The 16,427-nt window shown below is 49.4% G+C and overlaps 1 protein-coding gene across 2 annotated transcripts in view; it reads left to right on the top strand.

Annotated features, from left to right (window-relative positions):
* Window positions 1-3,282: 3,282 nt before the first annotated feature.
* Flna (filamin A) overlaps window positions 3,283-16,427 on the top strand; it is a 26,997-nt gene continuing 13,852 nt past the window's right edge. For both annotated transcript variants that reach the window (XM_029534255.1, XM_021188589.2), the window contains exons 1-21: window positions 3,283-3,369; window positions 6,506-6,993; window positions 9,877-10,125; window positions 10,217-10,314; window positions 10,403-10,550; window positions 11,153-11,271; window positions 11,352-11,429; window positions 11,524-11,686; window positions 11,770-11,970; window positions 12,524-12,661; window positions 12,746-12,869; window positions 12,991-13,127; window positions 13,228-13,421; window positions 13,630-13,743; window positions 13,835-13,978; window positions 14,852-14,975; window positions 15,063-15,223; window positions 15,307-15,397; window positions 15,489-15,658; window positions 15,856-15,973; window positions 16,092-16,354. In XM_029534255.1, coding sequence (XP_029390115.1) covers window positions 6,621-6,993; window positions 9,877-10,125; window positions 10,217-10,314; window positions 10,403-10,550; window positions 11,153-11,271; window positions 11,352-11,429; window positions 11,524-11,686; window positions 11,770-11,970; window positions 12,524-12,661; window positions 12,746-12,869; window positions 12,991-13,127; window positions 13,228-13,421; window positions 13,630-13,743; window positions 13,835-13,978; window positions 14,852-14,975; window positions 15,063-15,223; window positions 15,307-15,397; window positions 15,489-15,658; window positions 15,856-15,973; window positions 16,092-16,354 — 3,207 coding nt within the window. In that variant the 5' untranslated portion in view covers window positions 3,283-3,369; window positions 6,506-6,620. The remainder of the gene's footprint in view (window positions 3,370-6,505; window positions 6,994-9,876; window positions 10,126-10,216; window positions 10,315-10,402; window positions 10,551-11,152; window positions 11,272-11,351; window positions 11,430-11,523; window positions 11,687-11,769; window positions 11,971-12,523; window positions 12,662-12,745; window positions 12,870-12,990; window positions 13,128-13,227; window positions 13,422-13,629; window positions 13,744-13,834; window positions 13,979-14,851; window positions 14,976-15,062; window positions 15,224-15,306; window positions 15,398-15,488; window positions 15,659-15,855; window positions 15,974-16,091; window positions 16,355-16,427) is intronic.

Here is a 16,427-nt window from a genome sequence, read left to right as displayed (position 1 = left end):
TACTTTATAATGGTAATTTTTGCTACTCTTATGAGTCATAATGTAAATATTTTTGGAGACAGAGGTTTGCCAGAGGGGTTGCAACCCACAGGTTGTCTTAAATGATAGTGATAGTGAGTACTTTGCTCATTTCTAGGTTGGCCTGATGACACTTTAGTGAAGTTCACAGGCCACTTCTCTATGGAAGTTTAAAGTAGGCAATGGTGAGGAGGTGGACCCCGGCTTTGACCACATACAAAGTGCTTAATGAAAAAGAGTTGCTGTTGGGTGGGTTTAAGAGACAGTGCCCTCTCTCTGTCTCTGGAAATGGAGCTGTATGAATCTCTGCAAAAGATACTGTCTTTATTTTTCTTTTCTTTTCTTTCTTTCTTTTTTTTTTCAAGACAGGGTTTCTCTGTGTAGCCCTGGCTGTCCTGGAACTCACTCTGTAGACCAGGCTGGAAAAGATACTGTCTTAAAGAAAGACAGAAGAAAGTTCTTGGGCAGTGTGTGTGTGTGTGTGTGTGTGTGTGTGTGTGAGTGAGAGAGAGAGAGAGAGAGAGAGAGAGAGAGAGAGAGAGAGATTGAGAGATTCTGCCCATTAAGCATCTGCTTCATGAATTTTTTTTTAGACAAATCAGATTTTCCAGCATCCCCCTCCCCCTGTGCTGGCCCCTCTCCCAGAGGCCTCTGCATACAGAATGAATGCTCAGTACGCCCCTCCCCCCATACAGAATCAAGTTGCTTCCTTATGAGGTCAAGGAATTTTAGGTTTGCCTTCTCCCCAAGGAACACCCTCTGCACCTGCCTCAGCACTCTGCTCCTAATCCTCCTACTATCCTACTATAAGATCCTATCACAGATGTTACCAGGATGCTGTACTGTGGTCTTCTTGCACATACTGTCTGATGACCTAGACCTTACATCTAGCCCCATTGCAATGTAGCTCCTTTCTCTATCATTCAGCAGAAGAATCAGGATCCCAGAGTTGAAAGAGGCCTTTGCAACAGCTTCAAGTTGAGTGCTTCATGGAAATATTCTCCCCAGGAAGTCATCTAGGTGCTGTAAATCTAGCTTTATACAATTAGAATTTGTCAGAGGGGCTAGAAGGATGTGTGTAGGGCATTCTGTGGGTCTCTGGGAAATTCTGAAAAGGAGTAGCCCTTGGCAGGTGTGGCTAATTGAGAAAAAAAATCTTGGAAGCAACCCATTCTTTTTTTTTTTATTATTATTTTCTTTTTTTTTCTTTTTTTGTTAACCCATTCTAACAATAAGAAAATTGTTGGTCCTGTAATTCCACCCAGCACTCAGGATTTTAAGGCAGGAGAATTAAAAGTTTAATGCCTGCATGAGCTTCAGGATGAATTCAAGGCCACACTGGGTAACTTAGTGAGACCCTGTCTCAAAATCAAAAGTAAAATGGAGGTGTGAGACGTAGTTTTCTTGGAGGTAGCATACTTGGCTGACTGGCATTAAATTTTAGATTCAATCTCCAGAAACTGCTACCTCCCCAAAGTTGTGAGGAAAGGTCTACATGAGAACATTTATTCAGAACAAGAAGAATATGTTTTTAACTTATGCTTTTTTAAAACCAAGGAACAATTAATCCTAAGATTAATCTTCATAGATGATAGACTTGAAAGGAGTTGGGGACACCAACTTCTTGTGTTTTCAGTGTGTGTGCACTGAGAGGGGCAATACAGAGAGTTCTAATGCAATGTGTTTGGGGGGAGGAGGGTGTCCTGAAATACAACTATATATTGACCACCTCACCCATGCTCCTACCATCTTCCTACTCATTGATCTGATTACCATGTCTGTGGGTAAATGGGTTTCTCCTCTAAAGGATAGTCATTTTCATGAACTCTGGTGCAGCTACCTCATGAACCTGAAATCAGGCCACTAATTTAGCAAATAATGATAATCCATTTGTCTCTCTAGTAGAGATTTCCTACTAGACAGAAAGTAAGAGACCTTAGTCCTATTTGGAGGCCAGAATGTGAAATATTGCCAGCAGAGCCCATAGTAAGGCATGCATGCTCCCTGGAAAGGACCCCAGTACTTTGCTCTTCAAGTTAAACTACAGATCACCAAATTGACTCTGCAGATGTGGTCAAACTCCCTCCCTCCCTCTGTTTTCCATCTTTGTTGTTGTTTGTTTTTGAGACAGGGTTTTTCTATGTAGCCCTGGCTGTCCTAGAACTCACTCCATAGACCACGCTGACCTCAGACTCACAGAGATTCTCCTGTTTGCCTCCAGAGTGCTGGGATTAAAGGCATGTACTACCACTGCCTATTCTTTCTCCTTCCTTCCTTCCTTCCTTCCTTCCTTCCTTCCTTCCTTCCTTCCCTTCTTTCTTCTCTTGTAGCTTGCCTTTCCTTCCCTTCCTCAAACTTTCTTCTTACTGTGTACACACAGGCATGATGCAAACATAGCTCAATTGGGGTTGTAGGGAAGAAATAAAATAACTGAATGTTGAAATGTAATTTCTTTATTTGGCCTTCCCCTAGAAAGTGACATTTGCGTTGAATCTAAAGCTATCAGGAAATAGCCATGTAGAAGAGGAAGAGAGAGCTTGACAATATTAGGCAATGGCTATGTCCACTAAGTTCACAGATATTTGGCTCTTTATACCACATTGCACATTCCCAGGCTTTGGGACTGCACCTGATTGCTTTGAGAATTCAGTATATTTCTTCTGTTTGCTCCCAGGCACCTAACAGGGACCAAATCAGTGATAGCTGAAGGTGGGGGTGGGGGTGGGGGTATCATCACAGGGCTCAGGGACCTACTGGGGTCTTAGGAGTTTTGTGCTCACTACAATTAATTACCTGTTATCTCTCATCCCATGGAGCAAGATCTGACTTGTGCAGCCAACCCAGGCTTGCTCAGAGACAGAAGGCTGTGATTGTGGGGAACTCCTCAGAATAGGTGGCCTTGGAACAGAGGAGCCTCCTTTCTAGCCAGGAAACACTTGGCTCCCCTACACTCATCTAGCCTCGTAAAGGTTGGGCCTAAACATAGGGTTTGCAGACCCTGCTCTGGAGGTGAGCCCTACTCCCTTGAAGCCTGGCAGCCTTCACAGAGCGGTGAGCTCATTGGGGGGGGGGGGCGGGGCGGCGTCGCCAGTTAGCGGGACACTTGAGCTCGTGGCGAGCCCCGCACCCCCTCCCTGCCCCCAGCTCCCGGGCGATTTTTACCAATTAAGGCTTTCTTGCCGTGCCGGGCGCGGGGCGGGCGTGGGGCGGGGATGCAGCTAACAAGAAGGCGGGAGCCAGCGGCTCATTCGCGTGGAGGCGCCCGGCGCGCAGCGGACGCCAGTGGAGCTCTGAGGCTTCCGGCGCGGGCGCGAAGAGCTGGGCGCCACCCGGCGGTTAGAGAGACAGCAGGTGAGGGCTCTGTGGTCAGCTCCACGCCAGATAGTCTCCAGATAGTGGATGCACGGCTCCTGAGCTTGGAAGAGGTCTGGAAAGCGAGAGGCCAAGGCCAGGAGCAGGTTGGGTGTGAACTCAGGTCCCAGGCTTTGCGTTGGTGTCCAGAGATAGCCTTGCATAGTTTACCACAAACTTATTGTGTCTATGTCCAGGAATCTGTGAGCTCGAGCCTAAGAGGGGAGTCCTTGAAAAGGGGGCTAGTATCTGAGCGTTTGGCAAGAGATGGGTACAGGCATGGGTGCCCATAAACTGGTCATTGTGTACCTATCCCGGAAAGGTCTTTTAGGACTAGTACCCTGATTAGGATAAGGGTGAGTGACAACTTGGAAGGACACTTTTTAGTCAGTGTCAAGCGTGGACACAAGGGTGGATACAAGAGTCCTCTGCTGGTTTGGATATGGGGAGCTGATTCCAGGGCTGTGGCAGGGGCATGGCCAGCTAGATTTTCAGTCTGGGTTTTGGGTCCTGTCTCAGGTTGGCTCTGAGTATGATGGTCATTGCCGGCCAGGACATAAGCATCAACGTTCCTAGATACCAAAGTCAGACTGGGGCCAGAAAAAGTGGGTGGAATCCACCCGCAGTCAATTACAGCTCCAGTTTGGCCAAGGTGTGAGCTCAGGAAATCACTCTTCTCTTCTGCCACACCTGGATTTGCCTTAAGGGAACTGGTCTCACTTTGGGGATTTTCTGTTTCCTTCCCTCCTGGCGCCCCCTGGCTACACAGGTCTAGAAATAGCTCTTCAGGATCCCAGTATAGCTGGTGGGCTTGGGCCTATAGTTCCCTGTGGGAGGGCCTGGTCTGGGGTCTGAGAGGAGTGGGGTGGGGAGGTGGGCGGGGTGTGTCTACCATCCAAGAATCTACTCCAAATAAGGGAAAATATGAAAGAGCTGGATTTTGGCTTCCTGGGGCTGCCTCATCTGGGTCTTTGGGATGGAGCGACATCTGGTGGTGGCACTTGTCCACTCTAAGGCTAGGACGTACCCCCACCCAATTTCCTCTTTTCCCTCTAAATAGCCAAATCAAAGGGCTGGAAGCTAGGAAATGCAAGTTCTTTGTGCTCTGTTACTATGATTAAGTTTTCCTTGTTCTCTGTACATTAATGAACTCGTGTGATCCAGCCAAATGGCATTGAATGGAAAATCATTTATTAATGCAATTCTGTACATGGGGGGGGGACCAAAAATATTACCCTAATTGTGTCTTGAGTAACATGGCTGGAAGTTTCCATTTGGGTTATCCATTCACAGTTCTGCCATCGTGTCCCCCAACTCAACCTTTGGCTCACTTGGTGCAGATATTTATGCAGGTGACTGGAGGTGGGATGGGGGGGATTCCGTACTGAAAATGTTATTGACTGGTGATATTATAGACAATCTCAAGATGACTATGCTGAAAGGTTTTGCCCATTGTGATCAAAGCCCTATCATAGTCCTACCACAGGCAGTGAAGACACTCCAGGCCGTGGGAGAGTCAACCATATTTGGGCATGACATGTTGGTCGACCCAAGGCCTCTTTCAGCCACTGGTCTTTCTTTCTTTCTTTCTTTCTTTCTTTCTTTCTTTCTTTCTTTCTTTATTTATTTATTTATTTATTTAATTTTATGTGCATAGTTTTGCCTGCATTCATATCTGTGTGAAGATGTCATATTCCCTGGAGCTAGAGTTACAGACAGTTGTAAGCTTTCATATGGTTGCTGAGAATTGAATCTGGGTCCTCTGGAAGAGCAGCCACTGCTCTTAACCACAGAGCCATCTCTCCAGTCCCAGCAGCCACTGGTCTTAGAATTGAGAAGTAGGGACAGAAGCCTGCCTTTCTGGAAAAACAATTTAACACTCTGGCGAGGCTTTAAGCACAGAGAAAGTAGATAGAAGGAGTCTACCACGGGAAAGGCATAGGTAAAGAGGATGGTTGGGAGTATCCCTTACAGTTTTCTTTTTCTGTATCTTCGCTCCTTTCTGCCTCAGCACAGCATCCTCATCATTATCTCCAGAGAATATCTATCATTAAATTAACTTTTAGTGAGTAGCTTCACACTACTTAGGTAACACATTCAGGCTCCTTAGCAAGCCTTGCTGTCTGGTGATTCTCCTTCCTTCAGTAATCTGGGACCCTCTCCCTGAGCCCCTCCACATCTCTAGGGTCACAGCAAGGCTTGGGACTGTTCAGCCAGAGAAGACCTCTCCCCCCAGAACTCCTCAGGGCCTAAGGTGGATAGAACAGTGAGTAAGGCAGGTACAAGGTGTACAGATCTACATGCATCACAGGGCAGGCAGGTGCCCTCTGATTGTGCGCATTGGCATACCCTGGACCTTTGGAAAGCTGCTTGATCCTGTAATGCTGGCAGCCACTTGGTCCAGTGCTGGCCCCATTTCCTCGGAGATGGAACTAGGCGGCAGAGAAGACGACGGTGGGAATGGGCCTGTGCAGGTGTGTAGGCCAGGGTCATGGAGACTGGGAAGACCAACGGAGATGGGTAGGGAGTGCCANGGGTCTGTGGGTGTCTATGTTAGGTGATGAGAGCCCTGTCTGACAGCACACAAAGAGCTCTCAGCAGCGTCAGGCGCTCTAGAAGGGTTCGCTCTCAGGATTGCTTCGCACTGCTGTGGATCACACTGTCGCTGAGAACCCTAAGCTCGGGAAGAATAGAGAATGAAGATAGAAGATAAAAGAGGGTACAGGGTCAGGGCGGAGTCCAAGTAATACAGGGACATTATTTGCTCCGCCTTCTGCAGGGACCTTGGGGAAAGAGAGCCCCTTGTAAGGGTGTGCCGGCTGGAGCTGAGCAATTCTGTCACAGAATTTCCTAGATCTGGGGTCCTTTCCTGTAGTACTGTAGTGGATGTTGCCAGACCTTTTTGTGCTCTTTGGGGCTCAAAGACCCTTTCTGAAGCAGTGGGGCTGAGTCGCTTTTGGTGGAGCGCTGTGGCAGCTTCAGGGGATGGGGGCGAGGGGTTGCGGGGCATTCCAACGGGAGGGGCGAGGTGGGGCGGGCGCGGCCCAGAAGCCCCACCCAGAGGCTCTGCCCCCAAGGAAACTTTGCCTCTGGCTCCGCCCTTCGCCTGCATTTAAAGGGCTCGTTCTTTCCGCAGTGCAACCTCTGTTCTGTGCCTCGTCTTTCATGCTCGGAGGTGCCTACTGCTTTAATTAAAGGGCCGTCCCATCGGCGAGGCTGCAGCACCGCCCCTCCATTCCTCGCGCCTCAAAATGAGTAGCTCTCACTCCCGCTGTGGCCAGAGTGCAGCGGTTGCCTCTCCAGGAGGCGGTATCGACTCACGGGACGCTGAGATGCCGGCTACCGAAAAAGACCTAGCAGAAGATGCACCATGGAAGAAAATCCAGCAGAACACATTCACCCGCTGGTGCAATGAGCACCTTAAGTGCGTAAGCAAGCGCATTGCCAATCTGCAGACGGACCTGAGCGATGGGTTGCGGCTCATCGCGCTGCTCGAGGTACTCAGCCAGAAGAAAATGCACCGCAAGCACAACCAAAGACCCACTTTCCGCCAGATGCAGCTCGAAAATGTGTCGGTGGCGCTTGAATTCCTGGACCGTGAGAGCATCAAGCTCGTGTCCATAGGTGAGGACGCGGGCTACACTGGGGGCGCTGAGCGGGTGCGGGCGTGGTCGCAACAAATTCTTCCTCTCTTCTCTAGAGATTCCCTCCTAGTTGTCTTCCCTAGGTGCTGCACATAACCAAGGCTACCACTAGGCCCCTCAGCCGCCTTGTTCTTCGAGGTCCTCGAGAACAAAGGCGCGCAGGCTGGCCTGGCGAGCATGCGAACCGCTACGCGCCCCCGCCCGCTGCGCCTTGCTGGCCTGCTCCCAGACTGAGCTCACATCCTTTGTAGGCCGCGCCCCCAACGCTGCACCCGAGGTGGAACAGGCACAGACTAGGCTTCTGCCCCTGAGAGCCGCACCCAATCCCTGGGATAGCCATGCTTTCCACCAACAACAATTTTAAAAGTACCCTTCTAGCATTTGGCTGCCTCTGCAGTTCTAAAGTGAAGGTTGCAGCTTGTTCTTCTATTTATGTAGGACTCCTTCAACTTCTTGCCCTGGAACATGCTTCCCCATTGGAGATAGTTCAAATCCCCATTTATTTCTTTTTTGCTGAACTTGGAGGGGGGCAAAGAGATGTACTGCTGGCAAAACTGTATTCCAAGTGTAATGAGTATGGTTGACTAAAGGCATGAGCACTTGGCTATAGTGTATGCTTGGTTGCCAGCATTGCTGTCTATCATGGATCAAATTCTTGTTTCATTCATGGTTTTGTACATCTAGAATGCAGAGATTGGTTGAAAGGTGCTCCAGTGTGCACAGGGTTTACTACTAGTACAGTGCCCAAGTCTTTGAACTGGAGAGGTTGACATTGGTATTGTCTCTTGCAGGATCCCATGCTTTTCTCAAAGTAGGGGCTGCTCATGGACAGGCACCAGAATTGTTAACTTGGGAATGTGGGACAGGGAAAGTAGAAGAATGGACCTTTACTCCATAATAGAAAGGGTTTTTATATTATCCTTACAATTTTGGAATGGTACATGCTAGTTAAGCCAGTGAGGGACAAAGGCTCCTCAGAGAACAGATTTTAAGTGCTGAGTTCTTCTTTTTCTTTTTCTTTTGAAATGTCCATAGAGGTGTGCCAGTGGATGTATGAAAACTTACTCCTAGTCCCAGCCTCAATCTAGCCAGCTGAGTCATTTCTGAGTCTTGGAAGGGGGCAACAGGATGTGGGGAGGCAGGCCACACCCCAGCTCTTTAGGGGGGGTCTCCTCCCTCCTTCTTTCTCCCCTCCTTCTTGTGAGCTGGCTGGAGCAGGCCTAGTTCCCAGAGCTTTGCCATATAAGGCAAAAAAATGTTGGAAAGCAGCAGTGATTAGGGGAGGGAGGGGGCCGGCTGGCCCAGGGGCTGGGGATAAGGGGTGGGATGGGGCGGGGCCATCTAACCAGGCTGCTTCCCAGCACTGGGCCCTGATCCTCTCCTCTTGGGAGGGGTATGAAGCTAGCATAGCTCACCTAATCAGACCAGGGGAGGGACCAGATGTACCTCACTGGGATGATGGGTCTGTCTTTGCTCTTCCCCTTGGAGACTACTAAGGACCTATGGTCTCCTTGGGGCTTTTTGTGATGGGCTTATGGCTTTGGTAGGGTAGGATCCTTGTGTCCTTGGCTTTTTTCCAACTTCCTTTCCCATCCTCTCTGTATTTTGGGACAATGAAAAACATTCTCAAGGGGCCAGGACCTGTTTGTGAATGGGAAAGATCACTCGGTTTGAGAGGCTCAGGTAGTAAGTAGTTCTCCAGGTGCTTTCCCATTGGACTGGAATGTTACCTGTTCTCTCAGTGGTATCCTAGTTTTCATGACCCTTCTCCATTTACTCACTAGATAAACATTCTCTGATTACAGGGAAGTCCTGTAGGGTTTCCAAAGATGAGCCTTAGAAAATGCTACTCACCATAAGCCATCCACCCTCGAGGAGGTTAAAGAGGTGGCTTTGGGTGGGGCTCAGGGGAGTTGTCATAGTGATGGATGTTTAGGGTGCCCGCCTTAACCACTTCCTTTGTGGTAAGCTTGGTGGCTGCCTGCGACCTAGCCTGTTAGGTGGCAAGTAGGCTGGGTGGTTAGTAGCATCTAAGCAGGTTATGCTGAAACAGCAGGACTTTAGAACACCACCCAAGGCCTCTGCAACAGGGGTTCCCAAGTGGTCTTTGGCACCAAAGGCAGGCTAACCCAGCCTACTAAGGACCTATGGTCTCCTTGGGGGTTCTACTCTTACTCTTTCAGCTGGGCAATGGGGGGGGGCTGTCACCCCAGAAGTTCCTTATAAACCTCAATGAGTCAGAACTAAACATAGTTCCTTTGACTTGTGCCCCCCTTCCCTAAGCTAGCCCTCTTTTGTTCCACCTCCTATTTACTAGTTTGGGGGGAGGGAGACAAGGAAGTAGCAAAGGGTGGAGCTCGCACCCTTTTACACAAGGATCCTTGCCAACACTTCCTCTGCCTTATCCCCCACTCTGGAGCAGCAGTTGTATTTCCTAACTACTCTTTGCCAACTTAGCCTTCCTCTTCTTTGGTTTCAACCCAGCTTGAGGTCAGGGGCCCTGTTTCTTGGCCAGTTAGGGCTGAGCCACTTCTCCCAATTCCCATAGAGTCCCAAGAGATTAGGGCAGGTCTTGATCTCAGCAGCTGTACAATATTCATTTCACTTGCTTTTCCACCCTCCTTCTGGGCTTTGAGGTTTTTGGCAGGGTCCCTCTTACTGGATTGTATTATGTGTCTATGGGAATCTTCCCCCCAAACTCTCCTTTATTACTAAATATTTTCTTACACCATTTAGAGGCCCTGGGCAGAGGGTGTCTGATCCACTTTCTACTTGATTTGCTGTGCTGCAGACCTCGGTCCCTCCTTGCTGGCCTTCATGAGGGAAATCCCTAACTGCAATGCTGCCACCCCTTTTCCCACAGACAGCAAGGCCATTGTGGATGGAAATCTGAAGCTGATCTTAGGCCTCATCTGGACCCTGATCCTGCACTACTCCATCTCGATGCCCATGTGGGATGAGGAAGAGGATGAGGAGGCCAAGAAGCAAACACCCAAGCAGAGGCTTCTAGGCTGGATTCAGAACAAGCTACCACAGCTTCCCATTACCAACTTCAGTCGAGACTGGCAGAGTGGCCGTGCCCTGGGTGCTCTTGTTGATAGCTGTGCCCCAGGTAAGGGAGATCTTGGGCTAAGACTGCCTGGTCAACCTAGAAGGTAGTTCTATAGCCCCAGACTCACAACATGTTCTTTCCTGTGTTGTAGGCCTTTGTCCTGACTGGGACTCCTGGGATGCTAGTAAGCCTGTAAACAATGCACGGGAAGCCATGCAGCAGGCTGACGACTGGCTAGGCATTCCTCAGGTATGCTCCCTGACTGACCCCTGCAGCTAAAGGGTGCTTGGTTAAAGTGAAGAGAGACCCAACGGCTCTTGCCTTCTGTCTGTAACAGGTGATTACCCCAGAAGAAATTGTGGACCCCAATGTAGATGAGCATTCTGTTATGACCTACCTGTCTCAGTTTCCCAAGGCCAAGCTGAAGCCAGGGGCTCCTCTTCGGCCCAAACTGAACCCAAAGAAAGCCCGAGCCTATGGGCCAGGTAAGGGGGCCTGGTCAGTGGCATTCCAAGGGGCTGAGCACTTATATCTGGTCCATGGGACAGTATTCTCTTTCAACTTGGGTCGTAAGAGGTCTTTAGTCATGACTGGTGGGCAATGAAATAATTACTCTTGAGGAAGATGAATGGATCAAAACCTGGTTAAAATGGTGCCTTGGCAAGGGAATACTAGTAAGTTCCTTAAGTCATACTGGCTTGTAGGAAGCTTTTTTATTGAAGGAGGACCTCATGTATGAAGGATGACCTCGTGTACTGCTATTCTATAATTGGAGATGTAGCAGTCAGGATTATGCAGGTGCAAGGGGTTGGGAAAGTACAGCAAACCAGACTTCAGAGAACAGGCATGGGCCTGTCCTGGTGGCAACAGCCCACATAGCATGGTTCTGAGGCCAGGCTCAATGCTGGGTTTACATTGAACAAATCTACCTGATTGGATTGTGCCTAGCTGGGGGAGGGGCACTGAGCCTGCAGAGGGATAGGGTCTCTAATGCTGTGTCCATAAACCTTTAGGGTCTGGGAACCAGGGTATAGAGGTGAGAGGGTAGCCCTACTAGTTGGTTCATGGCTTTCTCATCTTCTGACAGGCATTGAGCCTACAGGCAATATGGTGAAGAAGAGAGCAGAATTCACTGTGGAGACCCGAAGTGCTGGACAGGGAGAGGTGCTTGTATATGTGGAGGACCCAGCTGGACACCAGGAAGAGGTAGGATTATCCATTAGCAGGGCAGGCTTCTGCTATGTCCCCTTTTAAAGGGGCTGCTCTTAACACTCTTCCCATTACAGGCAAAAGTGACTGCCAATAATGACAAGAACCGTACTTTCTCTGTCTGGTATGTCCCTGAAGTGACAGGGACTCATAAGGTGAGTCCTTGGCTGATAAGGAAGCTGGTGGCCATGGGTAGTTGGTAAAGGGCCCCTTACCTCAACTCTCATAGCCTGCCCCTTCTGGGAACAGGTGACTGTGCTCTTTGCTGGCCAACATATTGCCAAGAGCCCCTTTGAGGTATATGTGGACAAGTCACAGGGAGATGCCAGCAAAGTGACTGCCCAGGGCCCTGGTCTGGAACCCAGTGGCAACATCGCCAACAAGACTACCTACTTTGAGATCTTCACTGCAGGTGAGGGGAGACAGCCAAGGCCCAGCCAGCCATGGGGGAGAGCTGTGCTGGAGTCCTAGAGCTGAGTCTGTGCCTTGGAACAGGAGCTGGCATGGGTGAGGTGGAAGTTGTCATCCAGGACCCTACAGGACAGAAAGGCACAGTGGAACCTCAGCTGGAGGCCAGGGGTGACAGTACCTATCGCTGTAGCTATCAGCCCACCATGGAGGGTGTCCATACAGTACATGTCACCTTCGCCGGTGTTCCCATCCCTCGTAGCCCCTACACTGTCACTGTTGGCCAAGGTAGGCCTGCCCATGGATGTTCTTCTACTGTGGTACTGTGGCCTGGGGCTCTAGGGAGGAGTAGGCAACTGGGACTGTCCCACTGAAGCCCATGTTTGGGAGCCCCAGTTTCTGAGCTTCCACTGTTTGGGCAAGCACTATCTTTCCTTTTCCCATATTGGAGCCCTTTTGCTCTCCTTCCTCTCTTTGCCCCTCTTCATCTCTTTTCTCCATGCTTTTACCTTCGGAAGAGCTCGCTCCAGCTGTCTAGAAACCTGCTGCTCTCTGCTCTGCCTGCAGGGTCAACGGTACTTGGATCTACCTTTCTCTTGGTGGGGAGGACTGGGTAGGGGTATTGGGGTTAGTGTCAAGCAGGTGGAAAAAAAGCCTGATATGTCCTTGCTTTGGGTACAGGTTCTAGACCCATTTAAGTTCTTTCTTGCATGTGCTTCACCAGCCTGTTGCCCTAAACTCCGAGGAACCTTCTAATCCTAATGGCCTGGTTCTATGGGTAGCAAGGGAGGGGATACCCAGCCCCAGTTCCCCACAACTCAGCTGGCTTATTTGCCCACAGCCTGCAACCCAGCTGCCTGCCGGGCTATTGGTAGAGGCCTTCAGCCTAAGGGTGTTCGAGTGAAGGAAACAGCCGACTTCAAGGTGTACACAAAGGGCGCTGGCAGTGGGGAGCTAAAGGTCACTGTAAAGGGTCCCAGTAAGTTTATCTGGTGGGGTGGTGGGTGATAGACCTCAGGTCATTGTTGGACAAGCAGGCCTAAGTTCTTCCTTGCTTTTGCAGAGGGTGAGGAGCGTGTAAAGCAGAAGGACTTAGGGGATGGTGTGTATGGCTTTGAATATTACCCTATAATCCCTGGCACATACACTGTCACCATCACATGGGGTGGCCAGAACATTGGTCGCAGGTAAGCTCCCTCCACTATTCATCATGTTCTGAGCCCTACCGTCTATCTGGTGAGGGGCAGTGGCTGTTGGGCATAGGGCAGTGGCTCTTGGTGTTTACCTGTATGGTGCTCTTGCCTGCAGTCCGTTTGAGGTGAAGGTAGGCACTGAGTGTGGCAATCAGAAAGTTCGGGCATGGGGTCCTGGCCTGGAAGGAGGCATTGTTGGCAAGTCAGCAGACTTCGTAGTAGAGGCCATTGGTGATGATGTGGGCACCTTGGGTAAGTTGGAGGCTTCAGAGTGGGTACCTGGACTAGAGGGTGGCAAGGACAGCCTATCCCAAGACTCCAGAGCACCAATAGAACTGATGGCTGTTGTCAGGTTTCTCTGTGGAAGGTCCATCACAGGCAAAGATTGAATGTGACGACAAAGGTGATGGCTCCTGCGATGTTCGCTATTGGCCCCAGGAGGCTGGCGAGTATGCTGTTCATGTACTGTGTAACAGTGAGGATATCCGTCTCAGTCCTTTCATGGCTGACATCCGTGAGGCACCCCAGGATTTTCACCCAGACAGGGTAAAGTGCACACAAAACTGACCTGAGCCTGGCCTTCTGCTTTTGCTTGGGAAGGCTTATGGTGGTGGGCATTATCTCATCTTGTCAGCAAGGCTGAGGTCATAAGCCCAGACCCTGGCTGGTATTCCTAGCACAATGCTTTTACTACGTGTTACTTACCCCTGTCTGACTTTGGTGGCCTTACCTTGGTCTTCTTCTTTCTTACTAGGTGAAGGCACGTGGGCCTGGATTGGAGAAGACTGGTGTGGCTATCAACAAGCCAGCAGAGTTCACAGTTGATGCCAAGCATGCTGGGAAGGCCCCTCTTCGAGTTCAAGTTCAGGTGGGATGCCTGCTCATGTTGGGGATAGGACTGCTAGGCTCCTAGGACTGGGTGCTGACTAACAGAATGCTTGCTTTTGCCTGCCTTACAGGACAATGAGGGCTACTCTGTGGAGGCGACAGTCAAGGACAATGGCAATGGTACTTACAGCTGTTCTTATGTGCCCAGAAAGCCAGTGAAGCACACAGCCATGGTTTCTTGGGGAGGTGTCAGCATCCCCAATAGTCCTTTCCGGGTAAGCCATCCCAGAGCTCCTTTGTTCATATATTAGTTTTAACAAGATTAAGTTTGCATATCAATACAGTTTTCCCATTTACAGTGGACTTGACTTTTAGTACATTCACAGAGTAGTTGGCAGCCATCACTATAATCTAGGATATTTTCATCATCTCCAAAGAAACTCCTATCCTTCCCATTTCCCTTTCTCTAGCCTCTGGCAACCACTGATTTATGGATTTGCCTTTTCTGGGCCTTTCATATAGTTTGTGTGTGTGTGTGTGTGTGTGTGTGTGTGTGTGTGTGTGTGTGTGTATTACATACACAGTGTGACATTTTTAGTTTGTGGTTTTTCTTGTTTGTTTGTTTGTTTGTTTGGAGAAAGGATCTCACCATGTAGACCAAGATGTCCTGGAAAACTCTCTGTAGACCAGGCTGGCCTTGAACTCACAGATCTACCTGCTTTTGTGTCCTGAGTGCTGGGATTAAAGGTGTGCACTACCATGCTCGTTGTATGACTTGGTTTTTTTCACTGAGTGTCATGAGAAGGTTTTTCAACATTGTAGCATGTCAGTGCTTCATACCTCTTTAAATGGCTGAATAATTTTTCAATCATATTGTGTGAATGGAAAACACTATGTCTATTTTGTGGCTGTGTGAGGTGTTACTTTTGGGCTATATGAATAGTTGGTAGGAACATTTGGGTGTTTGTGTGGACCTAGGTGTTCAGTTTTCTAGTATCATGTGCTCACTTTTACCTGTTTGAGGAACTGCCAGTTGTTCCAAGGCAAGAGAAAAATTTGGCCTGTCTACCAGCAGTGGCTGAAGGGAGCCTCTTACTTCCTCTGCTACAGGCTTGTCATGTCTTTTCACTTTCCCCTATATCCTATAGGTGAATGTGGGAGCTGGCAGCCACCCAAACAAAGTCAAGGTGTATGGTCCAGGAGTGTCCAAGACTGGGCTCAAGGCCCATGAACCTACTTACTTTACTGTGGATTGTACTGAGGCTGGCCAGGGTAAGGCCTATCCTTGAATGGGATGACAGGTACGCAGGCTGTCTCCACAAAGTTCCAGCCTCTTCTTACCCCACTTCTCAATGACAGGAGATGTCAGCATTGGTATCAAGTGTGCCCCTGGAGTAGTGGGCCCCACTGAGGCTGATATTGACTTTGATATCATCCGCAATGACAATGACACCTTCACTGTAAAATACACACCTTGTGGGGCTGGCAGCTATACCATCATGGTCCTTTTTGCTGACCAGGTAGGTGTTACTACTCCTAGTTCCTAGAATGCCAAGTGCTGGAATGCTGCTCTCTTCAACTGTTTTTCTCCTATCACTTACAGGCCACACCCACCAGCCCCATCAGAGTCAAAGTGGAGCCTTCTCATGATGCCAGCAAGGTCAAGGCTGAGGGTCCTGGCCTAAATCGCACTGGTAAGGATGAGTGTACTATAGAAGGTTGAGTGGAACCAAGGATTGGGAACTCAGAGTAGGGTGCCTCTATTTTGTTGTTATATCTCCTCAGGTGTTGAGCTTGGCAAACCCACCCACTTCACAGTCAATGCTAAAACTGCTGGGAAAGGCAAGCTGGATGTCCAATTCTCAGGACTGGCTAAGGGAGATGCAGTGCGGGATGTGGACATCATTGACCACCATGATAATACCTACACAGTCAAGTACATTCCTGTGCAGCAGGTAGCTATCTCTATCTGCTGCAGCCATACTCCTCCTTATATGGTATGCTAGGTAGGCTCCTGCAAGGGGTTTCTAATTTCTCACCTGGGAAGGGGTCTGAGGAGCAAATATCACATACTTGTTCGAGCTGGACAGCTGTAGGCCAAAGATACTGGGGTTACTAATTAGTGACCTCTGTCCTTCTGTACCCATTTAAGGGCCCATTAGGTGTCAGTGTCACTTATGGAGGAGATCACATCCCCAAGAGTCCATTTTCAGTGGGAGTATCTCCAAGCCTGGATCTCAGCAAAATCAAGGTGTCTGGCCTTGGTGACAGTAAGTAGTTGCTATAATTGCCATTGCCATTAAGGACCAGTCAACCCCATCCCGCTTAGTCTTGCCTGGAGCTGCATAAATGATGTTTTTTTTCCCTCTGCTTTCATCATTGCAACAGAAGTGGATGTTGGCAAAGATCAAGAGTTCACAGTAAAGTCAAAGGGTGCAGGTGGTCAAGGCAAAGTAGCATCCAAGATTGTGAGTCCCTCAGGTGCAGCGGTGCCCTGCAAGGTAGAGCCAGGTCTGGGAGCTGACAACAGCGTGGTACGTTTTGTACCCCGTGAAGAGGGGCCCTATGAGGTGGAAGTGACCTATGATGGTGTGTCTGTACCTGGCAGTCCCTTTTCACTAGAAGCTGTGGCCCCCACCAAACCCAGCAAGGTAATTAGAATTGGGAGTCTATAAGGAGAGGACCATCTTTCCCTTCCCTTCCCTTCCCTTCCCTTCCCTTCCC

The sequence above is a fragment of the Mus pahari genome, chromosome X, assembly GCF_900095145.1.
Source record: "Mus pahari chromosome X, PAHARI_EIJ_v1.1, whole genome shotgun sequence".
NCBI lineage: Eukaryota > Metazoa > Chordata > Mammalia > Rodentia > Muridae > Mus > Mus pahari.
The sequence above is the reverse complement of the archived record's forward strand: the minus strand, read 5'-3'. Positions and strand labels throughout refer to the sequence as shown.